The 25,910-nt window shown below is 44.2% G+C and overlaps 1 protein-coding gene across 3 annotated transcripts in view; it reads right to left on the minus strand.

Annotated features, from left to right (window-relative positions):
* CHCHD3 (coiled-coil-helix-coiled-coil-helix domain containing 3) overlaps nt 1-25,910 on the minus strand; it is a 142,557-nt gene that overhangs the window by 34,379 nt on the left and 82,268 nt on the right. For 2 of the 3 annotated variants that reach the window (XM_030960082.1, XM_030960084.1), the window contains exons 5-6: nt 25,037-25,051; nt 24,061-24,144 (exon numbers count right to left, since the gene is read on the minus strand). In XM_030960082.1, the coding sequence (XP_030815942.1) occupies nt 24,061-24,144; nt 25,037-25,051 (99 nt within the window). The remainder of the gene's footprint in view (nt 1-24,060; nt 24,145-25,036; nt 25,052-25,910) is intronic. The other variant, XM_030960083.1, reaches the window with a different exon arrangement.

A 25,910-nucleotide genomic window follows, 5' to 3' on the forward strand; every position in this document is an offset into this window, starting at 1 on the left:
AGAAATAAACTTGAAAACCTCCAGTCATGTTTCATCTTTGGAACTGCCACCAAGTGAGCGAGGAGAAAAGGAATTAGGGAAGATAAAAAAAAACAAAAAAAGAATAAAACCATCAGCTGCTTTGTGCCTCCACCCCAGTTCCAAATTACATTAAATTACAGCTTTATAAATATGACCATTCCAATGGCATTTTCATTTGAGTTTAAAGCCTCTATTTGTGCCTGAATTGATTTTAATAAGCTATGGAAAACCAAGCATTTAACATCAGACAGCTTCCCAAGTAACACTGCATCTTCATTCTGCCTCCAAATGATCTATGGATGAGGGAATTTCTTCTGAAATGTCAGCACATCAGGCCTGTGCTTGAATTTTTAGATAAGTTATTCTTTCTACAAGTTCTGACTGCTCTCATTTGATCCAGCTGCTCTAGTCAGTCAATTGGTGCAGTTTTTATTCCAGAGATGAAACTAAGGATGTCCAAATCCGCATTCAGAGATGCTAAATAACATCTAAGACTTTTATTCTTGTTTTTAAACCTTATTATGAGCTCCTTTTTAATGAGGGGACTCACTGGCCTCACTGGGGAAAGTTCTCTGGATCTGCCACAGGGCTGAAAATCAGGTTTTTATGGAATCTCTCCAAATGGAGCATGTCTGCAGAAAAAAAATGGTCACTGCCCAAAGCAAACCAGTTTTCCAATCCTGAACTACAGCATCAAAGGGGCCTTTGGGGAAGGACCCAACAAATCCCTCCCACCACAATTCAGGACAACTCAGGGACTAAAGATGAATGGACAGAGCAGGGGATGAGCTTTTACAGCACAGGAGAACTTCTTTATGTGCAACAAGTGGGAGAAGTGGCTGCAAGGCAGGGAGAGGGAATTCAAACTGAAAGAGAAGCCCCACAGAAAATAAAAAAGCAAAGGAAGGAGCCTGGGACTGAGCCTACAGAGGACACCCAGATAAGGAAGATGAGATTTAGGCAATTATCAGGATTTTGGTGGTGCTTGCCTAGAGCTCCCTATTTCAAACTCAAGTGCAATTCCCTCTCTTCTGCCTTTAGAAAACTTCCAGGTGAAGTTTTGGAATTTCAAAACTTCTGAGTTTTGAAGCTGTCTGTTGTGTCCTGGAAGAAGCTGGGTCAGGACCAGGCTGTGCCTGTGACAGAAGAAATGCCTGAACTGCCACAGACTCAAGGGAGGATTTGGGACACCCAAAACCACCCAAGTACCTTTTCCTACAGAGAAATAAAACCCAAAAAGTATCCAAGGGTGCTGAAAATGCCACAGACCCACCCAAAAAAAAAAAACCTGGGAGGTGTCCCTGTCTGTGGCAGGTTGGAATGAGGTGAAGTTCAAGGACCCAAACCAATCTGTGATTCCACAAAACAAAGGAGCAACCTGCAGAATGGAAATTCCCATCAGTGAAAATTCACTTCCCATCAGTGTTTGCTGCATTCCATGAGGGGTTTTTGTCAAAGATTTCAGTGATATTCAGAGATGTCAAAGATATTCAGAGTGCAGCAAGCAGGGTAAAATCCTTAACTCAGTTATCAGCAGAAAATGGGGAAAAAGAGAGCGATTTCTGACCTTTTCTTTTGAATTTCCAACTCAGTTTTTCAGGCACCACTAACTAATGCCTTTAACTGCAACTATTAATGGCTCTGAAGTTTCTCCCCAGCCGTGGCTCACTTCACTTTTCTGCCCTGCTAGAACATCGATCTCTAATTTGTTAACACTCAGAGCTGCCAAAGAAAATGAAAACCTTGGTGAAAAGGACAAATCTATTCCAAGTTCTTACAGCTATTCAGCCAAGCAGCTAATCTGCATGTAATTGTAGCAGTGGTGTTAATACAAATGTGCTCAGGCTTAGAGATGCACCTGAAAATGCACAAGTGTATTTATGGCCCCTCCTGATGATGAGAAGCCTCATTTAGATCATTCCCATTCCCAATTTCTCTTTTCACCTCAGCCCTGTCACTATCCCATGGTTTAAATTATGTTTTCCCAATGGGGTTATTTCTCCACCACCCCCAAAATGAGTGTTGTACATCTCTGAGGCACACAGGAATGGGAATTGCTGCTGCCAGGGGTGATGCCCAAGAAATCTAAGCTGGGAATTCCCTTCTGTTGGTGGCACCAGGTGCAGACAGCAGCACAGGAATGAGGATTTCAAATTCCTGGTGCTGGTTGCTTGTATAGAATTAATTCTTAAATACTGGTCCAGTGGGCCACTTATGCAAAGCAAAAACCACACCACAGGGAATCACAGCTCAAAGCAAAGCAGGATCAGCATAAATCCTAAAATCCTGGAATGGTTTGGGATGGAAGGGACCTTCAAGATGATCCAGTTCCAATCTCTTGCCATGGGCTGGGACATCTCCAGCTAGCCCAGGGTCCCATCCAGGAATGGCTGTGACTTCCAAGTGTTTGGAATTCCAAAGTGTTTTGGAAACAAAACAGGCAATTCCAAGTGTTTTATTCCATGGACAGAGCTGTCCATTCTGCATGGATCATTCCCAAACACTCAGCTTTGCTCCAGCAGCTCAAAGCTCAGTTAAAATCTTCCATTCCATCCCTGCACTGCTCAGCTCATCCTGCATGGATCACTCCCACAAAGTCCTGATGTGCTGGAGACGCAAAGGAAGACAATTTGAGCTCATCCATGAAGCTCTTTTGGGAAAACTTCAGCAGAGTCCAGGGCAGCCCTTCCGTGGTCTACAACAGCCACGATTTTAAGGGGAAGTCTCAAAGCCAGAGAAATTCTGAGGAAATCCCTTCAACCACCACTTGTTTCCAACTCATTTTGACCAGTTTTTGGAGGCAGAGATCCCGTGAAAGTGGTCAGAAAAGTAATTTCCTCCAAGGGACACCTCCTGCTAGCCCAGGGTTCCATCCAGGAATGGCTGTGACTTCCAGAGAAATCCCAGTGGATTTCATGGATTTATTCCATGGACAGAGCTGTCCATTCTGCATGGATCATTCCCAAACACTCAGCTTCGCTCCAGCAGCACAAAGTCAGCTCAGTTAAAATCTTCCATTCCATTCCAGCACTGCTCAGCTCATCCTGCATGGATCACTCCCACAAAGTCCTGAGGTGGTGGAGATCCAAAGGAAGACAATTTGAGCTCATCCATGAAGCCCTTTTGGGAAAACTTCAGCAGAGTCAGTGCTGGGTCCAGGGCAGCCCTTCCATGGTCTACAGCAGCCACGATTTTAAGGGGAAGTCTCAAAGTCAGAGAAAATCTGGGGAAATCCCTTTAACCACCAACTCGTTTTGGCCAGTTTTTGGAGGCAGAGATCCCGTGAAAGTGGTCAAAAAAGTAATTTCCTCCAAGGATAGTTGAGGGACAGGGATAACAAGAAGTTGTGGTATCTCCAGCCCTGGAGGTCCCCAAAAATGCCCCTGTCAAAGCCCTCACCAAGCTGCTCTGAGCAGGTGCTTGGACCTCCCAAAGCCCCTTGCAGTCAGAACAACTCCATAAATATGGAAATTCAGATCTGCTATCAGGGTGAAAATCTCTTTTGGCTTGTAGATGTGCAATCTGCTCTGCAGCTGGAGGTGAAATTCATCTTGTGGCAGAAGCCCAACAGAAAGAATCACAGATTAGCTCTGTCTTCTTCCAAATCAATGGAAAATAGCTGGGTTGAGCTGTGTTTATTAGATCTCCCCCATCACTGCTGCCTGAGATTGGCTGCCTCAGGCCATAATGAGTGCAAGATTACCATTTTTTGAAAAGCACAAATAACACTCACATGCCTGCCTGAGACAGACCATGAATAAAGTTCCTGAAAAAAAAAATCCTAAAATATTCTGTCTCTCTCAATCCAACAACCCTGGAAACAATGTCATGGCACAGGCTTGTTGCTGTTTCTCTCACTGCTTTAGAAAGTTTTGTCTGCGTTTTTTTTTTTTTTTTGAGCTGGTGTTTGTGGGAACTTTCCTCAGGAACCAGCTTGATCAATCCTATCAAATTCTCATTTTGGGGAATTACGAGCTGCAGTATCCAAATAGGATGAGTTTGATATTCAAAACCACTTTAATTTGGTCAGAGCAATGGACTTTTTGAATATTGTTGCCACAAATAATCTGAATTTTGGTCTCACTGTCAGGTGATATTTTGATGGTTGGGATCAGCAGGAGAGCAAAGAGGGAGTGAATATGGAGAGCAGGTTTTCCACTGTGCAAAGTTCATGATCCAAGTGAAAACAGCCACGAGAAAAGGCAGAAAATCTGATACCAAGTGACTGACAGCTGATGCTGCTGCAACAACAGCCAATCTGTAAAAATCTATGGATCAATAACAGGTTTTGGTGATGCTGAAGCAACTAAAGGACTTGAAGGATGGTCTCTGGCAGCTGCTTTGAACACCAGGCGAGAGCAGGGAGGAGGAATCAGCACTGGGACAACAAAAATGCCGAGGATATAAAAAAACCTGATGAAAACCAATGGAGGTATTTGTTTGGATGAGTGATAAGCACCTGGATCCAAGCAAACTGCATTTTACACTCAGATTAGGTGGAGAACTCTGCTCAAAATTAATTTAGGGAAATTAATGAGTTTAAATTTAGGGAAGCAAGAAAGGAAACGAGCTCTGAGCACGTTTAAATCAAAGAAAAGGGAGAAGTTTTCAGTGGTTTTCCAAGAGTGGGTCCCAGCAGACCCACTGAGCTCAGGAACTGCATCCTGAAGGAAAAGCAGCCACAACTAAGGCAGCAGGGCTCTCCCTAAAGACCTGCTCAGAGTAAATCCAGGAGCTAGGAGAATGAAAGCATGACACAGAGGAATTATCAGCACCAAACACACTGATCTGGAAGTTTAAAAACCACAGCACTGCTCTCAGTGAGGCAAAACCCACCAAATTCCTACAGCTGGCTGACACACGCGGCCAAATAATTCAAACACAGACTCCTACAAGCCTTCCTCATTTGTAACTGGGTTCTGTGATCTCTGAAGATTATTCCCACCATTTCCTGGGCTCATATTCCTGCATTTCTCATGGGTTTTGTTTATTCCCATTGGCCATTTCCATCTCCTTCCCACAGGACATCCCTGAAGCCAGAGCTGTTATTCTGCATTTCAGCCATCCTACAGCTATTTGGGGGATGTTCTGTCCTACAAACAGACTTTTTCCCCACTGTAACCTTTATTTTTCCTTCCCATTCCAAGTGTTCCATTGTGCTGCACACCTGCATTTCTCCAGGCATTCCCCTTTTTCCCAGACTTTTAGCTATTTTTGTGAATTCACTTTCTGTCACACACACTGTCCCTCTACCACATTTCTTGGGGTAAAACCTGTGAATTCAACATTTCCCTGTGTAGGGTTACAGAGGTTCTGCCAACCCCTGTACCCATCCTGGAATTTGTCTTTTAGGATGGGATTCACCTCTGGAAATGTCCCAGGCCAGGCAGGATGGGGCTGGGAGCACCCTGATAACTGGGGAATGTTCTGTCCTACAGTGATTCTTTTTTCCACTGTAACTTTTATTTTTCCTTCCCATTCCAAGTGTTCCATTGTGCTGCACTCCTGCATTTCTCCAGACATTCCTCTTTTTCCCTGAACAGACTTTTAGCTGTTTTTATGAATTCACTTTGTGTCACACACACTGTCCCCCTACCACAGCCATTTCTTGGAGTAAAATCTGTGAATTCAGCATTTCCCTGTGTAGCGTTATAAAGGGTCTGCCAACCCCTGTACCCATCCTGGAATTTGTCTTTTAGGATGGGATTCACCCCTGGAAGTGTCCCAGGCCAGGCAGGATGTGGCTTGGAGCCCCCTGGGATGGTGGGAGCTGTCCCTGCCATGGAAATGAGCTTTAAGGTCCCTCCCAACCCAATCCACACTGAGATTTACAAAGACCCCACAATTTAGACCCACAAATGCTCTGTTGCAGACTTGTGCCATGCCCAAACAACACCTCCCAGCCGAGAGAAGGATTCCACACCGTAGTTCTTTCCAAAAAGCCACCAACGCAACCATTTCATTCGCAATTCTCCTTCCCTCCTCACAGCAACAGGTCCAGCTGGATAAATTCCATCTCTGTATTGATTCCCCAGCTTCTGATAACATATGGAAACACTTGTAAATTTGGATTTTTGTATTTTGCTTTATAAAGCATGAGAGCATTGAGGATGAACTTGATGTAATCAATATTTTTTTCTCCTTTTTCTCCCTCCAAGTACAAAAGTGACTCTCAAAAGCTCCCACATCTTTTATCTGGGCAGCTACAGGAGAAACATCCCTCTTGCTACTATAAAATCTGGAATTACCTAATAGGGACAACTCTCTCGGGCACAGAGCGGGATTTTTGGGGTTGTCCTGTGCAGGGCCAGGAATTCCTGCCAGCAGGAATTGTGTTTATGGCACCTGCACCCTGAAATTTCCCATTAATTTTGTCTTGAAATTCTTTAAACCTGGGCAAGAAGAGGAGTAAAATACTACCAGTAAACTCAGTCACATAAAAAGAGGTTCACATGTCTGCAAACTTTTAATTGCAGCAATTACTGCAGTAAAAAGACATCAAATGTCCCCTCAAACACTGGCACTAAATCCTTGTTCTGTCAACCACTGGTAAAACTCCCACTTCAAATACATCCCACATGCTGCATGGTACAAACACACACAGCACTTTGCACTTGATTTTCCAATATGAAAGCACAGGTCTTGTAAGGATTTTTTCAGTTTTTCATGAAGTTTTCTTTCAATTTTACAAGTACCTGAAATAATCTCTTGTCAGTTCACGGCAACAATTGAAAGAAAAAAAATTCACTGATGTTTTCTGAATTTAAAAGGGTCATTTACTGCTTTTTAAAAGGCCTTTTAAAAACCCCAATTTCTGCAGATTTTCTAACAAAAGGAAGCCCAGCCTCTACTATTATCCAATAAATCATCTCACCTATACACAGAATTATTTTGTTTTGCTCAGTTGAGGTCCCACTGAAAAATTCCAGCCTGCTCAGCCACAAGAGATTCTCAAACCATCAGCGTTCTGCACATTATTTTAAACATATAATTAAAGAAAGTTTATAAAAACTGCAGTGGCAGGAGCAGCAGAAACTCTTCAGTTTCTAAGGAAGGAGGCTCATGGAAGCTCTTGGAGAGGTGCAATCAACACAGGTGGGGCTGGATTTGTTTCACAGGGCACGTTTGGCTGCCAAGGAATTGTTTGGAAGTGTAAAGTCAAAAATACTCCACCTGTTCAGTGGAATTAGAGGGACATGGGAGAAAATATATCAACAGTTATCATTTAAAGACAGCAAATGGAACACTTTCAGCTACAGGGAACTGCACAGAGTAAGGACAGACTGAGCTCCTGAGCTCTGGCACACAGGGAATGGCATTTCCTGAAAAAGGCTCTGATTTCACACTGGGGCTCTCCTTTCATTCCAAAACAACTCTGATTTTCTTCATAAAAGAATGAAAGGATGGGTCGGGTTGGATTGGTTGAGTTGGAAGGGACCTTCAAGACCATCTCATTTCACCCCATCCATGGCAGGGACACCTCCCACTGTCCCAGGCTGCTCCAGCCCCAGTGTCCAGCCTGGCCTTGGCCATCGCAGGGATCAGGGGCAGCCCCAGCTGCTCTGGGAATCCCTTCCCAAAATCCCACCCCAGTCTCCCTCGCCCAGGGAATTCCCTCCATTCCCAGCTCTCCCAGCCTGGGATTGGATCCATCCCCACCCCGACTCCTCTTTAGGAAGGAATTTTGGGATCCGGGGGCTTCACTGGGAATCTCAGGGCTCCAGGAAGGGTCTCCCTTCCCTTTTCCATCCCCAACTTCCATAAAAATCCCTCGGGATGGATTCTGAGTGTCCCAAATCCAAGAATCCCAGGATGGTTTGGGTGGGAAGGGACCTCCAACCCCATCCCATTCCAATCCCACCATCCCAGGTGCTCCAGCCCCAGTGCCCAGCCTGGCCTTGGGCACTGCAGGGATGCAGGGGCAGCCCCAGCTGCTCTGGCAATCCCAGCCCAGCCAGGAATTCCTCATTGCCAAGATGCCATCCATGCCTGCCCTCTGGCAGTGGGAGCCATTCCCTGGGTGCTGTCCCTGCAGCCCTTGGCCCCAGTCCCTCTGCAGCTCTCCTGGAGCCCCTGCAGGCCCTGCAATGTGCTGGAAGCTCTGCCTGGAGCCTTCCCTGCTCCAGGGGAACATTCCCAGCTCTCCCAGCCTGGCTCCAGCCCTGGAGCAGCTCCATGGGTTCCTCTGGGCTCTCTCCAGCAGCTCCAGGTGCTGCTGCTGCTGTCCCAGGGCTGGGGCAGCTCTGCAGGTGGGGTCCCACCTTGGAGAGGCAGAGAGGCAGAATTCCCTCCTCTCTTCCCCTTCCGAAACAATCCAGAGCTTCCAGAAAGTTCTTTTTTTGGTTCTTTGTGTCCTCTTCCAGCCTCACCTGCTGAATGCAAAGCTCCAGAAACCCAAAATCAGCAGGAGATGGGAAAGAGAAAAAGAGGGAAAATCTTCCCATTATTGTTGTAATCCCAAAAAGCCCCACACACATCCAGCCCCAAACACCACAGAGCAGAGTTTGCTGAAAACTGATGCAGGAGTTATTTCAGTATAACCCAGAACAGCCCCTAATATTCAGTTTTGGAAGCTGCATTTTGCTGTTGCACTGCACAGCAAATCCACGTGAAACAGGAGCTGCCCAATATGAAAAACAACGATTCCTCATCTTAAAAGCTGGAATCCGATCCAGAAAGGGAAGTAGGATGCACACATGGCAGACAAGGAGTGCCAGAAATGAGTAAATAACCATTGAAAATCACGCCCTCACAAGTTGCTGAATAAAATGGTTACAGGAGAAGATTGCACATTTTAACTGACGTCTCTGGATAATGAATTGTGTGCTGCCTCCTTGTACTGAATTCATCAGAGAATTCACTCAGTATCTGCATGGTTCCACTGCTCTTCCCTTGCCTGCTGGAAGTGAGGCAGTGGAAAATGGTGAGAAGAGTGAAAAAATGGTGAATTTCCCAAGGGATGAAACAGAAGCAGTTCCATGAAGCCCTGGGATGGAATTCCCAGAGAAGCTGTGGCTGCTCCTGGATCCCTGGAAGTGTCCAAGGTCAGGCTGGACAGGGCTTGGAGCAACCTGGGATAGTGGAAGGGTCCCTGGGTTGGAACTGGATGAGATTTAAGGTCTTTTCCAACCCAAACCATTCTGATTCCACGTTTCTCTGAACTCCTGAAACCCACAAGAAGCTTGGCATGAAGAGATATCAGAGCTGGCATGGAACAAAAATGATCTGCAGTGCTTTTAAAAACACATATGGTACCAAACAACAGAAAATATTCTGCATTATTGTCTCAGTCTGTGGGAAACAGAGAATATCTTCTTTGGGCTTTAAGTTGATAAATAAATAGACAGTTTTTGTTGCAGGAAAAAAGCTCTGAACTGGATTAAAGTGGTACCAGATATGAAAAAGGTAAGACATTGAAAACAATCATAACTCTTCTGAGATTCAGACAAATGTCTGAACTCCTCTGCCAGAGTTCATTTGGATTTGCTTCTTAATTACCACAGCTCTGCTTTGCTGCTTCCCTGGGCACAAATTCCCTGAGTGATTCTGGCCTGCAAAGGGTTAAACTCCCTGACATGGGGGGAAAAAAAAAATAAATCAAGATTTCTAAAGTGGCAGGAGAGCATCTCCTGATTTCAAACACATGATTATCCTCCTCTATTTCAAAAGGCAACGCCTTTGGAGGCCCAGCAATATGCATGAGAATAGATCTGCACTGAACAGTCCCAGCTCTCAGGTATGAAAATGCTTTTTGGTTCCAAAGGAGTGAGATCTGGGAACTTTCATTTCTCCCTGACACACTGAAGGGGCTGAACATGCCACCAGCACCAGCATTTCTGAATTTAAAATGGTCATTTCCATCCCCAGCCCCAGCCCTGAGGGTTCAGCCACTTCTGCTGTGGCAAATTCCCAATTAAAACCAAGACCAACAATGAGCCCAGCTGGGCAGAGTTGGGCCAATTTCACCCCCAGAAACAGAACCCACAAAAAGGGAGGAAAAAAGATCAATCAGAATAAAAAAAAGAGAAGAAACTTCCACCTTGCGAGGATGAGTGTAAAAATGGCACATTATTTTTCCAGGAGGATCTCACAAGTACAGAAACTTGATTCCATCTCGCCTCTCCTGAAGAAATGGGGGATCAGATTTTAAAGAAAATTTGCCCAAGACCAAATGGTTTTGCTCTTTAAAGCAAAAATTTGGCTGCAAAGAAGTTGTCACTAGGCTTGTCACCAAGTCCATTACTCAGATTTTCTCTCTTCTCTCCTATTTTCTGCCACTTTGTTCCTACAACTCCCTCTGATAATCTCTAATGAGAGTTCCTTCTCCCAGTTTTAAATTCCTTGTTTGAGTTTCGAGGGAGTTTCAGAGAACACAGAAAAATACAGAATTTTGGGGTTTGTAGTGCATGCTAAGAAAAACCTTTACTTAAACTTTCACTCCTGTGGCCAAGCCTGGCCAAAGGTGGGATTTGTGTCACAAATAATGTCAGAAAGAGCTGGTGCAGCTCTCTTCTCTCTGCACCAAAATCCCAGGATTTTGGTTCAGCTCTCACTGTGGCCAGACTCCCCCTGATTTTAAGGATGCTGCCACTGGACACAGCCACTCCTGGGCAGGGCTTGACCTCCTGCACACAAAAAGCACAACACAATGAGGTGAAAAAATGATAAACCCAGAGCAGGACGTGGTGCAGAGGCCACATTTCCTCAGTGTTGTCATTATACTGCAGAAATTCTATTACCATTACATTGCAAGGGTTCCATATTGCCAGAGTTCCACACCTCCTCGATGTTTCTTGTAGGCAGCTCCTCTAGGCACTGACTCTTCCTCATCCTCACAGCACACAACTGACTCCAGTTTCCACCAATCCACTCTTTTATAACACTCTTCTGATTGGCTGCAGGTGTGGCCTGTTAACATCAGGCCTGCTCCTAATCCTTAATAATTAACCCAGCTGCAACTCTTTAGGGGGTAAGATTACTTTCTATACCACCTTCATTTACCCATACTGTATCCTTCTACAACTCCCCCTTTTTCTTTTAATTACGGAGTTGCAGCATTTCTAGAAGTACATATTCAAATAAATTAACATTATGACATATTCACATACTTCATTCAGAACCAATAGTTATACAGATGTTCAGACATAATATTATACTACAAATATATGTATTTCTAAATGTTGGTTCAGTATTGCAGCTTTTCTCAGTTTACAAAGTACTTATCTTAAAAATATTTTATACTCATATTTAACACACATCAATAGCTGCAACTGATAAATTTTACCAATAGTTTAGTATTCAAGTCCTTTTCCCCAAATCCACAGGGCTATATAGTCAAATCCCATTTCCCCAAATCCTTGGGGTCATATAGTTTAGTCCCAAACCCACAGGGTCATTTCTACCTAATCACGTCGGGGTCACCATTTGTTGTCATATATTGCAAAGGTTCCATATTACCAGAGCTTTGTACCTCCTTGATGTTTCTTGTAGGCAGCCCCTCTAGGCACTGATTCTTCCTTGTCCTCACAATAGACAACTGATTCCAGTTCCTCTCAACCAACCAATTCACTCTTTTATAGCACTCTTCTTATTGGCTGCAGGTGTGGCCTGTTAGAATCAGGCCTGCTCCTAATCCTTAATAATTAACCCAGCTGCAACTCTTTAGGGGGTAAAATTACTTTCTATACCAACTTCATTTACTTATATTCTATCCCCCTACACCTCAGGCATTGTAAAAGCTGCATCTTTTACACAAAGCTCTCCCCAAACCCAGCATCCTCTGTGCTTAAATTACAGAAACAAAAATTAAATCTCATTTTTTTCCTGTAACACAACAGTGAACCAGCAAAATTCACATGGAAAAAGCTGGGTCTAAGTCACAGCCTATTGGTCATAAACCTAAACGGACTTCCCAAAAATCCACTGCTGCCAGATGTCAGTGGTCCATCTCCAGCTCCTCTGGATGCACAGATCCCTCTCTCCCACTGAAGGCCAAGCTATTAATAAATTGTTTTTCAACTTAGATTGGACTGATCATTTATTTTCAAAATCCCTCTTCCCATCATTTACTCATTACCCGCCTCCTCTTGATGTAAGAGGACATTTATTGCCTTCTGCATTTATTGTGCTGGCAAACAGAAACTCTGAGCAGCATTTCCTGGGGATTCTCTAATTTATCTATCAGTTATGGGACTGGACTATTTTTAGGGGCAGAAAAAATTAAAATATCACTCAGAGTGACAGCAGTGAAAATGAAGGCAGTGAGTCTTCCTGTAATAAAGGAAGAGTGTTCCTATGATTCCATGATTTCAGCCATTGGGTTTTGCAGGATTATTTACAATTTAAAAAACCCCATAAATTCTCATAAACATTATTGCTTTCTAATGAGAATAATTACTAACTAATGCTTAGGCAAAAAGGGACTGTTTTCCTCTAATCATAAAATCATTAAGGTGGGAAAACCCCTCTGAAGTCATCGAGTCCAAGCATTCCCAGCCCTGCCAAGGCCATCACTGCCCCATGTCCCCAAGTGCCACATCCACAGGGCTTGAAATCCCTCCAGGAATGGGCACTCCACCTCTGCCAGGCTGGACAGGGCTTTCCAGGAAGGAATTTTCCCTAAACTCCTCCCTGAGGCTCCCCTGGCCCAGCCTGAGGCCGTTCCCTCTGCTCCTGTCCCTGTTCCCTGGCTGTGCCCTCCTGGCAGGGACTTGTGCAGAGCCACAAGGGCCCCTGAGCCTCCTTTGCTCCAGGTCAGCCCCTTCCCAGCTCCCTCAGCCCCTCCTGGTTCTCCAGCCCCTTCCCAGCTCCCTCAGCCCCTCCTGGTTCTCCAGACCCTTCCCAGCTCCCTCAGCCTCTCCAGACCCTTCCCAGCTCCATTCCTGGACCCCCTCCAGCCCCTCCAGGTCCTTCCTGGCCTGAGGAGCTCAGAGCTGACCCCAAGGTTCCCGGGGGTCCCTCAGCAGCGCCAGCTCAGGGGACAGTCCCTTCCCTAACCCTGCTGGCCACTCCATTCCTGCTAAAATCCCGGTGCCATTGGCCTCCTGCCCATCTGGGCACACCTGGGGGTCTCCAGCTGCTGTCACCAGCACCCCCAAGGACATTTCTCCAGGCTCAGACCCTTCCCAGCTCCCTCAGCCCCTCCTGGTTCTCCAGACCCTTCCCAGCTCTGTTCTTTCCCCTGGACACTCTCCAGCCCCTCTGATCTGAGGTCCCTCAGCAGGGCCAGCACAGGGGAATGGTCACTTCAATTTAGAGTTGTAATCTTTTCTAATTACCTTACCTCAATTAAGAAATCCTCCCTGAGGGTTGCTTTAATCCAACATTAACTTAGCACAGTATTTGTTCCCAAACTTCAGCTTGTGATGGGAAGATGGTGGGAGGAGGGAACAGAGCAGGGTGAAGAGAAAGCTGCTTATTCATTAACTCCCCATATGTTAAAACATTTTGCCATATCCTATGTAAAGTGATAAACACAGCTTTTAACATTCAAAAAGTGCCTTCAGTTTGGTCCTTTCTGCCTGTTTAAAATGTTTCCCTCTCATGACAGCTTTTTTCGCTCTGTAAGGAGGAGAAGGGGAAAAGCTCAGATGCAACTACACCCAAAAAATCCCCATGATCACCAGGGGGGCTGAGGAAATGCTGGAATTTTGACTCAGAAAGTGACAGGTGCTAGATAAAATTGGCTTCACTGGGATTTCACTGTCCCAGGCTGCTCCAGCCCCAGTGTCCAGCCTGGCCTTGGCCATTGCAGGGATGCAGGGGCAGCCCCAGCTGCTCTGGCAATCCCAGCCCAGCCAGGAATTCCTCATTGCCAAGATGCCATCCATGCCTGCCCTCTGGCAGTGGGAGCCATTCCCTGGGTGCTGTCCCTGCAGGCCTTGGCCCCAGTCCCTCTGCAGCTCTCCTGGAGCCCCTGCAGCCCCTGCAATGTGCTGGAAGCTCTCCTTGGATCCTTCTCCTCTCCAGGCTGGGCATTCCCAGATAGTTTGGAGCACCCTGGGGCAGTGGAAGGTGCCCCTGCACATGGTAGGGGGTGGAGCTGGATGACCTTTTAGGTGCCTTCCAACCCAAATTAATCTGTGATTCTATAAACACAAGGGCTCTGAGTTATCAGTTTCCATCCAGATACCATCACCCCTGGGACTTGTGCTAATTCCTCCAAAATAAAAACATGGACTTAACTAATATTTTTCCTTAAACTTTCTAAACCTTTTTTAAATTTTTTTGCACATGCTGAAGAAATAAAAAACTGCAACAACCTGTATGAAACTGTGGTTCCACGTTAAAAATGATCAGGTGTCTTAGTGCACAGCAGGAAAAATCCTGGGATATTGGTTATCACAGGGTTTTTTGTTCTCTGTGAAGACACACATACATAATGCAAAATAATCTATATACAAACATTCAGGGAAACATCAATAGCTGCTATTCAGCGTGGAACAACTCCTCATTTTGTTATTAAGCAGCATTTCAGCCTTGCTATTGATTGGATATGTGATAGTGAAAGATGAGACTGAAGCAGGTATTTTTCATGGCAAACATGAAACTTCTGCATTTTTGGTGCACTTGGGGGAAAAATGCATGGCTGAGGTGTGTGTTTAATAATAAACATCTTAGCTACTTAGTCAGAAAGGGTAAATAGAAGATTATGAGCAGGAAAAAAATGAAATCAAGGCTGAGACCCAATTGTTCAGAATAATGATTGTGGCTGGGTAAGATATGGAGGCAGAGCATTAAATCCAACACTCCAGCCTGGGCTGTCAATCAGGTGGAGGTTTCAGATATTGTAATTGGTAGCAAGTTTCCTAATCTCAACCTGCCAGGCAAGAAGCAATTCAACAAAAGCTCTGTCCCCCAAACAGAATGAAATCTGAAAAGAGGAATTTTCTAATGTTGGCAAGATCACTGGGTGGGTTGACAGCTTTATTATGCTAAACTGACAAAAACATTACGTTCTGGTCAGTGCTAAAAAAGGGTGGTTTTTCAGGAGCAATGTGGAAATACAAAGCACTGGGAAAGTCTGATGAACTCCTACTTTTATCTCCCTGGTGCAGCACATGAGCTGAGACATAGAAAAGTCTCCTGGCCCAAGCACAAAATGAGAAATTAATATATCTTGATTTTCTCCTCAGGTCTCAGACTGCAGCGATTTGGGAGAGCTGCAAGAAGTCACAGTGGCAGCTGAATATCCATTTAAAAAGGAAAAGGCCCCACTAACTTCACAGAAATAACACAATTCATTAACAATGAGATGATATGGCAGTCAGTGGAATTCATCACATGGAAGCTGTAATGTATTTTATTGCTTCTATTGGAAAAGTGCTTGCAAATGGAGTTAAAGTATTGACTCTGTGTGTGTGGGTGCATATATACATTTATTTATTTGATACAGAAAGAGAAATAGAGCCAGGCAAATAGAAACAGGACACTAATACCAAGAGAATCTCAAAAATAGGAGCAGAGTGGGAATGATGGAACTATTTTCTTTCAAACCACGGGTATTTAGGGAATATTGGAGTAATTCCATGCCTTCACGGGAATGAGAACACCAGGTTTGTTGAGCTGTCCCTGCCTCTTCCCTAAGTGCTCATCAGCCAAAATAATTTCCTACTTGGCTGGATGCAGCCTCAAGTCTCCAAACATGCACCTACATCCCTGCTAGCTGGCTTTGGAACGTGTGAAGGAATGCACACAAATGTGGGGAGAGTAAACACGTTTGCTCTGGCAAACGCAGACTTCTAAACACTCTGAGAGGTGAGAGCAGAATCATGCTCTGCTCATGGAATTCTCCCTGCTACAGCCACGTGAGATCACAAAGAGTAAACACACTGATAACCGAACACAAATAGAAACAAACAAAAAAAACCCCTTTAAATTGCTAAATTACCTTGTAGGGAATGAAAATGTTTGTGGTTATTATCCCGCTTTGTACCAGTCCCCCCTCTGTTATCTCCATCTTGCAAACTCCACTTTACAAAAAGCCCAGCAAACAGCTTCTGATTGCTGAGTTGTTGAGATCTGAGAAGGTAAACAAGGCTCTGAAGCCTCTGAACAAATGTGGGGCTGGCACTGCTGGCACCTGAGCACTTGTGCTGATGAGAAAAAGCCAATTCCTGTTTGGGAAGCTGCAGATCAGCTCCTCAGCTCAGCACTGGGGCTATCATTGCAGAGCATGTTGGGCCATCCTAAGCCTTGAATAGAAAAAGGAAGAGATCATTAAGTTATAATTTCCCCACACAATTGGTATAAGCATTTCCTACCAACAGGATTAGGATGAATACAAGATCCCAGAATAAAGCTGCTCAGCAGTAAGGATGGCAGTTTAGTGTCTAGTAAATTTGATTTCTCTGAAAATCCTGACACATCATAATAGCAAAATCCTATTTACTGTAGCAAGCAGGATGGATAATACCATTTAACACCTGGGATAGAATGTGCCATCAGCTCAGAGCTTTGTGCTCTGTGTGCTCATCTTACCTTAAGGTTAATGCTCCTTGACAGCCTCCATGGAAAGCAGAATCCCCAAATTAAGTGCAGAGCTTGGGATTTGCAAATCCTCCCTCAACGTTTAAGGCGGGGGAAAAAACGGGTGCAGAGAAGTGGATCAACATTTCCTGAACTCAAAGTCTGCATTCCCAGGCTGGGATCTGGCACTGAGCCCTCTGTGGGGCACGAGTCCCCACACAAAAGCCACCACAAGGCTGTGTGGGGGCTGTGGGATGGGCTAAGACTGTCAGAGCAGTGAGTCCTGGGCTGTTAAATGTGTGCTGAATCTAAGGGAACGCTGAAACCTCCAAAATCCTACAGAATGGCAGAACTGTGGAATTGTTTAGGTTGGAAAAGCTCTCTGAGATCATCAAGGTCACCAGTGAGCCGTGTCCCCAAGTGTCACAACTTCAAGTTGTTTAAATCCTTCCAGGGATGGAGACTCCATCTCTGCCAGGGCTGGAGAGCCCTTTTAGGAAAGGAATTTTCCCAATTTCCAAACCTGCCCTGGCCCAGCCTGGGGCCGTTCCCTCTGCTCCTGTCCCTGTTCCCTGGAGCACAGCCCGACCCCCCAGCTGTCCCCTCCTGGCAGGGACTTGTGCAGAGCCACAAGGGCCCCTGAGCCTCCTTTGCTCCAGGTCAGCCCCTGCCCAGCTCCCTCAGCCCCTCCTGGTTCTCCAGCCCCTTCCCAGCTCCCTCAGCCCCTCCTGGTTCTCCAGACCCTTCCCAGCTCCCTCAGCCACCCCTCAGATTCCTGCTCCAGGATAATCCTATTACCTCACCCCACAACCACCTTCACACCAAACTGCTCAACACTTAGAAGTATTTCTAGGAGCACAGAAATTTGGCTCCAGTGGAAAATACTATGATTAATATGGGGATCCATATCTTGCTCATTCACACTGATAAACTAAGTAGTTGTGTCATACAGCAGGGTATTAAAATTAATTTCCTTCTGCTCCCATGACTTGGGGCAGGATTCTCCTAATGATGCATATTAGCATTAGGAAGCAGTGCAACATGAAAATAGCTGGGTTTGCTGGAGGAAATTGGAACTGGGGAGTCCCATCAGTCTCAGAGGCAGAGCAGGAGCAGACACAGCTCACTGAGTGTCTGTGTGATGTCAAAACTACAGCGAGAAGCAGCAGAGGGTCATGTGCCCTTCATAAAAAATGTTGTAAGGCAAAAAGCAAAGGGGTGAAGGAAAACTGGGATGGCAGCTGCTCTGCACGGAAATTGTGTGCAAGTGTTGATGGGGAATGGAAGCTGCACAGCAAAGGGACACTGGAGATGCAGAGCTGGTTATGAATAAAGTCTGTGCACACTGGGACTGAAACAAGGTAAAAATACTGCACCTCTCCACTGGAATGAGAGGGACAAGAGTATTGTATTTGGGTTACCCCCAGATGGAGGCAGGAATGATGAATCTGACTCCATGTTCTCAGGAGGCTAATTTCTTATTTTATGATACTATATTATATTAAAGAATGCTATGCTAAACTATACTAAAGAATAGAGAAAGGATACTTACAGAAGGCTACAAAGATAATAATGAAAACTCGTGACTCTCTCCAGAGCCCCACACAGCCTGACCCTGATTGGTCACTGAGTGAAAACAATTCCCATGAAACCAATGAAACAATCACCTGTTGGATAAACAATCTCCAACCACATTCCAAAGCAGCAAAACACAGGAGAAGCAAACGAGATAATATTGTTTTCCTTTTTCTCTGAGGCCTCTCAGCTTCCCAGGAGAGAAATCCTGGGTGAAGGGATTTTTCCAGAAAATGTGACTGCCACACAAGAGAATGAAGATATCAACGATTTTCCCTAAAACACCAGAACTGGAACAGCTTCAGTTACAGGGAAGTGCATGAGTAAGGACAGACAGAGATGCATGTGGCACACAGGGTCGGAATGGCCTTCCTTGGAAAGGGGCTCTGATTTCACACAGGGGCTCTTCTTTATTCCAAACAAAATTTATTTTCTCCTTAGAGAGTCACAGAATGGCTTGGGTTAGAAAAGACCTTCAGGATCACCCAGTGGCACCCCTGCCATGGCAGGGACACCTCCCAGTGACCCAGGCTGCTCCAGCCCCAGTGTCCAGCCTGGCCTTGGCCATTGCAGGGATGCAGGGGCAGCCCCAGCTGCTCTGGCAATCCCAGCCCAGCCAGGAATTCCTCATTGCCAAGATGCCATCCATGCCTGCCCTCTGGCAGTGGGAGCCATTCCCTGGGTGCTGTCCCTGCAGGCCTTGGCCCCAGTCCCTCTGCAGCTCTCCTGGAGCCCCTGCAGGCCCTGCAATGTGCTGGAAGCTCTCCCTGGAGCCTTCCCTGCTCCAGGTGAGCACCCCCAGCTCTCCCAGGCTGGCTCCAGCCCTGGAGCAGCTCCATGGGTTCCTCTGGGCTCTCTCCAGCAGCTCCAGGTGCTGCTGCTGCTGTCCCCAGGGCTGGGGCAGCTCTGCAGGTGGGGTCTCACCTGAGAGGGGCACAGGGACAGAATTCACCCCTCCCATGCTGCCCACAGGGGGCTCTGGGTCCCAATGCCCTTGGCCAGGACATGTCCAGCTTCTCCTTCACCAAAATCCCCAAGTCTTCCCCCCAGGGCTGCTCTCCTGCCTTTTCTCCCCTCAGCCTGGATTTGTGCTTGGACTGCTATAAGTGCCTGAATGAGGGATGTGGGACTCCAGGGACTCTCCAAAATGCAGTTTATTGTATCCAAAATGCAGTTTATTGTATCCAAGGTGTCACAGCAGCCCAGGCTGGTGGGTGACAGAGCTGTGCCCACAGCTGTCAGCTCCAGCTGCAGGCAGGCCTGGAGACCCTTTGGTTTTGGTTACAGCGCATTATTGACTTTTCTTTGCTGAGCATCTTAATACAGCAGAGCCAATCTACACCTTAACTTTTACCTACAGCCTGTCATAACTCCTGTAATTACCATATTCATGTTATTGTTCTCCAGTCACTAGAAGTTAGTACATTACAGTTGAAGCTAGAAGTTGTTTTTCAGTTTTCTTGCAGTGGAAAATTCTGAGACCTTTTTTCTACTTGCACCATTTGCTGACTTGTTTGCCTGTGCTATCTTTGTGCTTGGTAAAAACATCTTCTTGTTTGGGGTGGGTTTATCCTTTGTTCTAAGCCATAAAAACCCCTTCTAACTAACACAGCCTTTGCCTCCTAGGTTATCCAGTGAGACTGGCTCAGCAATTCTTTTATTCTAGATCAAAACTTGCTTCCATATCTAATCCTTCATCAGATTCTACATTCAAAAATCTTTCTGCTAAGCGCACGTATCTGTGAGACATTCTTGTCAAACTTTCATCCTTCCAAACAGACTGCCCTGAACCCTGTGCAGGACCTTGCACTTGTAAATAAACAATTAATACAGTGTGGAGCACAAAAACTCGGTGACTTCAGCACTGTTTTATCTCTGGGCTTTGCTGCACTCAAGAACCACCTTCCTCCTGTGGGTGGACAATGAAAAACAGAGACAAATTCCCTTCCAGGCCCTACGTGTGAGCACCTAAATCACAGCTGCACACCCCAGTCAGATGCAGAGCAGGGCAAGGCTGTTCTTTAACTGCTTTGTTCAACTCTCTGCTCTTGCTCTGCTGCTGTGGAGCATGCAATAACTAATAGCTTATGTGCTATCTTTGACCTAGAAACACTGGCAGCTGGTCGGGGAATTGCTGGGTTTTGGGGAAGTATCAAAAGGTTTTTAGCACATAAACCAAATTTATGAACAGTTATTCCCCCTGAGAATAGAACTGTTGATGTTTTACTATTACAGCTGTCACTTGTGCACAGTTATTTTGTCCTGTATTAATACCCTGTAAAGGTTGAGCATCTTCCCTGAGTCACTGAAATATTTTATAATTGACAGGCTTCATCTGGCACTGAATATGGATAATTTTCTCCATAAGGAGCACACTGTGCTGACACTAATCTGTTCTGTTGTCATCTCCCTTTATTATCAACGTCTGCATTGTTTTTTCAGCAGCACTGAAGAACACAAATACGAAGCTTCTAATTGAAAAGGCTAAATAATCAAAAAGCCAATTAATCATCGAGATGAGCTCTGACACTCCATGATGCAACAGCCAGAAATACCACATAGGCATAACTGAAGTGTTTTTAAAGTGTGCTTATTTGATGTGGGAATGATCTGAGATTGTAATTAGCATTCTTTGTCACAGGTGACAGACTCAGATTGAACATTTCTTCATCCTGACACAAATTCTCCAAGCTCCACTTGCTCCCACCCCACCTCCTGTTCCAAAATTCCAACTCTGCTGAGCAGCCCATGCTCTCTGTCTCTGTGCACCTTCCACTGAAATCAGGACAAGTTCAGGAACAACAAAGCAGCCTCTTTCTATGCTCTGTCATTTCCACACCTATTTTCATCCCAATTTTCAAAACTCCCAGCACAGAAGCTCCCAGGTGACCCCAAGAGGGAAGGTGGGATTGCAGGAGCTGTGACCCCCATGCTTGTCCAGGTTTTCACTCCCAAATCTCCACCTCTCTGAAGAAATTCCAAGTCAGATTTGGAACACACAGTTGGATCCTCTCAGAGCTGGAACAGCACTTTTTTGTGTAGGAGAGAGATGAAAATTTACCTTGATGACAAAGTGGATGACAACTTGGAAAAGCAGAGGATTTTACCTCAGGAATAGGAGTCAGAATGAAAACAGAAGGCTTGGTACCACAGAAACTCCGCTCTGAATGCAGAGCAACATCACCCATGGTATAAAACACGGAATTCAGGGATTTTCAAACCAAGCAGAGAAACCAAGAGATGGCAGAATTTCATATTTCATATCCCCTGGGAGTGGCACTCCAGCAGAACTCCAATGAAGTTATTTTAAGTTCATTATCTCCCTTGCACAGCACAAAAATGTATTTACACACATTGGAGTCTTCACTAACAGCAGCAAGTGAAGCCACTTGTCCAAATCAGGACAAGTTCAGGAACAACAAACCAGCCTCTTTCTATGCTCTGTCATTTCCACACCTATTTCCATCCCATTTTTCAAAACTCCAGCACAGAAGCTCCCAGGTGACCCCAAGAGGGAAGGTGGGATTGCAGGAGCTGTGACCCCCATGCTTGTACAGGTTTTCACTCTGAAATCTCCACCTCTCTGAAGAAATTCCAAGTCAGATTTGGAACACGGAGTTTGATCCTCTCAGAGATGGAACAGCACTTTTTGTGTAGGAGAGAGATGAAAATTTACCTTGATGACAAAGTGGATGACAACTTGGAAAAGCAGAGGATTTTACCTCAGAAAAAGGAGTCAGAATGAAAAGAGAAGGCTTGGTACCACAGAAACTCCACTCTGAATGCAGAGCAAACATCACCCATGGTATAAAACAAGGAATGTAGAACTCCTTGCTCTAATCCTGGGGATTTTCAAACCAAGAGATGGCAGAATTTCCTATTTCACATCCCCTGGGAGTGGCACTCAGCAGAACTCCAATGAAGTTATTTAAAGTTCATTATCTCCCTTGCACAGCACAAAAATGTATTTACACACATTGGAGTCTTCACTAACAGCAGCAAGTGAAGCCACTTGTCCAAATCAGGACAAGTTCAGGAACAACAAACCAGCCTCTTTCTATGCTCTGTCATTTCCACACCTATTTCCATCCCATTTTTCAAAACTCCAGCACAGAAGCTCCCAGGTGACCCCAAGAGGGAAGGTGGGATTGCAGGAGCTGTGACCCCCATGCTTGTACAGGTTTTCACTCTGAAATCTCCACCTCTCTGAAGAAATTCCAAGTCAGATTTGGAACACGGAGTTTGATCCTCTCAGAGATGGAACAGCACTTTTTGTGTAGGAGAGAGATGAAAATTTACCTTGATGACAAAGTGGATGACAACTTGGAAAAGCAGAGGATTTTACCTCAGAAAAAGGAGTCAGAATGAAAAGAGAAGGCTTGGTACCACAGAAACTCCACTCTGAATGCAGAGCAAACATCACCCATGGTATAAAACAAGGAATGTAGAACTCCTTGCTCTAATCCTGGGGATTTTCAAACCAAGAGATGGCAGAATTTCCTATTTCACATCCCCTGGGAGTGGCACTCAGCAGAACTCCAATGAAGTTATTTAAAGTTCATTATCTCCCTTGCACAGCACAAAAATGTATTTACACACATTGGAGTCTTCACTAACAGCAGCAAGTGATGCCACTGGGCCATGAATGTGAAAAATGACCAAGAAAAACAACTAAAAAGATGTAAAAGGTAAAAAAAGGTGAAAGAAAAAGCTGTCCAAGACGCATGGTTTATCAGACACCCTTTGCCATGAATTATTCCACACTAGGACCCCAGAAAAATCTAGTTTGGATAAAATCCCAGTGAAGCTTTCTCCTCTAACACCAAGCCAGTTATGAGAGAAAAAGGAAAGTGTTCTGTGGAGTTTTTTGGTGAAGGATCTTAATTTTTAATTAAAATAAATGAAATAATTTTAATTTATGTTTAAATAATGCACCGATTTGGAATCATTGAAGTGATTTTCCCTCATCCTTTCAAGCTCTTTCTCATTGCCAAGAACATGGGACTTCATTAATGTCATCTTCACAAAGAGAGGACAAAACACCGACACGGTATCGGACGTACCCTTGATTTAAAATATTCATTAAGACCAATTACACACCCTGATAATTTATGCAACATGTTCTTCCTCCTAATCCAGAAAAACAAGGGGTTTTCTTCTGGCCTGCTAAGCTGCATCAATGAATATGAATCTTGTTAACAATTTTCACAACCAACTAACACAAAAAAATCTGAATTAATCACCAATATATAAGCTCGGGAAGAAGGCAGAGGGGCAAAGGAGGCAAATGTATTCAGGCTGGAGGTTACAACCAACCTGGGAGCCAGGAAATGATGACAGCAGTAATTATTTGAAATTAACATCCTATAAAATAATACCCTGTGAAGAATAGGAATGTTAACAGCAATATGTTAAGCCACTGTAAGCAAGTCCCACAGCTTCCCAAGCTGCTCTCTACAGTTTAATTTCAAGTCTGTGATGAGATAAAGACACAGAAGTGCCTTTTAAACATGGTATAAACTTGGAATTAAAATTAAACTCTCCGTGTGCTGTTGGAGGAATCACTAATTCCACCCACTGAAAGCAGAAATTCGCTATGTCCCTTCACACTTCATTTTTTTTTTTTTTTGTTGTTATTTTAATTTAAATTATTTTACTTGGTGACACTTCTTCATTTCCACTGGCTCTTCATCAGCGTTGGTATAAAATAACCTCATTATTTCATTTTTCTGTCTGTAATTACCGTGACAGATGAAATCCCACGGCAAATGTGAGAACTTTGTTAGGAAAGAAAACAAATATTCTCCCATCAAACCTTCCACCTTGTCAATATTAAGGCAGAAACAGCAGCAGCAATAAAAAATAACCCTTCTGGCCAGAATTTTAATCTTTCTCTCCTTAAAAAAGTCATCTTGTAAATATAACCAGGAGCAGAAATGAACAGAAAGGGAAAAAAAGGGAAAAAATGTGCATTAAAAGGGAAAAAAAAGGTTTTACCCTGTCTTCCAGTCGAGCCAGCTGCTCTTTGTAGTAGGCATCGTGTTTCTTCAGCTCCCTGTCCTTCTCTTCCAGCTGCCTGGCCTAAAAAAAAAGGAACAGAATAATAAAAATACTGAAAATATCAAGGATATATAATCCATAGTTCTGGGCTCTTTCCTCCCCTCCTCAATAGCTCTGCCTGAGTTTGCCCAAATGGATTTGGAACCATCACCAGAATGCACCAGGCTGGGATTTATTTTTGGTTTTAATTTGAATTAACTTGGCAAATCACTTCTGAATTTAATAAAACCTAATTCTAAACAGGTGGATATTTGGGAAAACAAAATCCTTTTATATATTTGCTAAAAAGTGCATCCAAAACTCTCCTGTTCTCTTTAATTAGGAATCACTCCTCTGGAAACTCCCAGATTGGCTGAAAAATTCACTAAGCAGAAAAACCTGACCATGGGATCATTCCCATGTCCAAGAATCTAAAATAATACAGAATAATTTACAATATTTATCTTTTCAATCCCAATATGACCTCAGTGTTCTTTTAAGAGATACTGCTCCCAGCAAATTGATGTTTTTGGCTTTTCATCTGCAGTATTTCCCATTTTCCAGGATTAAGGAGACTCATTAAAAATTAGAAAATACATTTAAAAAGCACACAGGCACAGAGGAATTTATTAAATATATATAAAGCTCTAAGTCCTGCAGTGTAAATAGCAGACAAGTGATTTTAAACAAGCTATGAAGGATTTAAAGGACCTAAATTATCAATGCAAATACTTTCCAGGTTCAGCATTTTTAATAAAATATCTTTAGTAATTAATAATTATCTAATAAAGGTCATTACAACAACTACACCACATATTGTACAGATACAAGATTTGATTCCCTTTGTCCAGATTTTTTGAGTTTTTTAAACAAACACCCAAGGAATACTTTAAAAAGTTTGGATTTTCCCTTGTTTCGTCATGCAACTCCTTACCTTTGCTTCTATGTCCTGAAGCATGTAAAAAATGTTAAAATTCAAATTAAATTTATTTTATCATCGTGAACAGAAAGAATGCAAAAAAAACCCTCCACATGCATGTCAGGTATATCTGGAAAAATGCAGAAAACTACTTAGAAATTGTTGGGGTTTTTTATGCAACTTCTTCAAAAATACCCCACAAAAGCCGTATTTTGGATGAATTAAACTCTTGTCTTCTGGCAGCCTCTCCCTCAGAATTCCATGGAGCACATGCCCTGTCCCCCAGCATTTAAATCAGCCTTGCCTCATTAATTACAGCTTTCCCTGAGCTCATTCCATGAATTATTCCACAGCCAAATTCCCATGGTTTGTATTGGTCATGGTTTGTTTCTCCTTGCAGACAATCCCTGATGATGTCCCACATCCAGTGGTTACAGAACTTCTAAAATTCACTGCAAGTTTTGTGTCCCCCAAACCAGACTCTCCCAAATATGGATTCATGGAATGGTTTGGGTTGGAAGGGATCTGAAAAATCATCTCATTCCAACCCCAACACCTTCCACCATCCCAGGCTGCTCCAAGTCCTGTCCAACCTGGCCTTGGACACTTCCAGGGATCCAGGGACAGACAAGCTTCTCTGGAAACTTGGGCCAGAACACCTCATATTCCAGATCTCATATTCCAGATTTAATATTCCAGATCTCATATTCCAAATCTAACATTCCGTATCTAATATTCCCTTATCTTACATTCCATATCAAATATTCCATATCTCACATTCCAGATCAAATATTCCAGATCTCATATTCAGATTTAATGTTCCAGATCTCGTATTCCAAATCTAACATTCCATATCTAATATACCCTATCTTACATTCCATATCAAATA

Source organism: Camarhynchus parvulus, chromosome 1A (assembly GCF_901933205.1).
Source record: "Camarhynchus parvulus chromosome 1A, STF_HiC, whole genome shotgun sequence".
In the NCBI taxonomy this organism is placed as follows: Eukaryota; Metazoa; Chordata; class Aves; order Passeriformes; family Thraupidae; genus Camarhynchus; species Camarhynchus parvulus.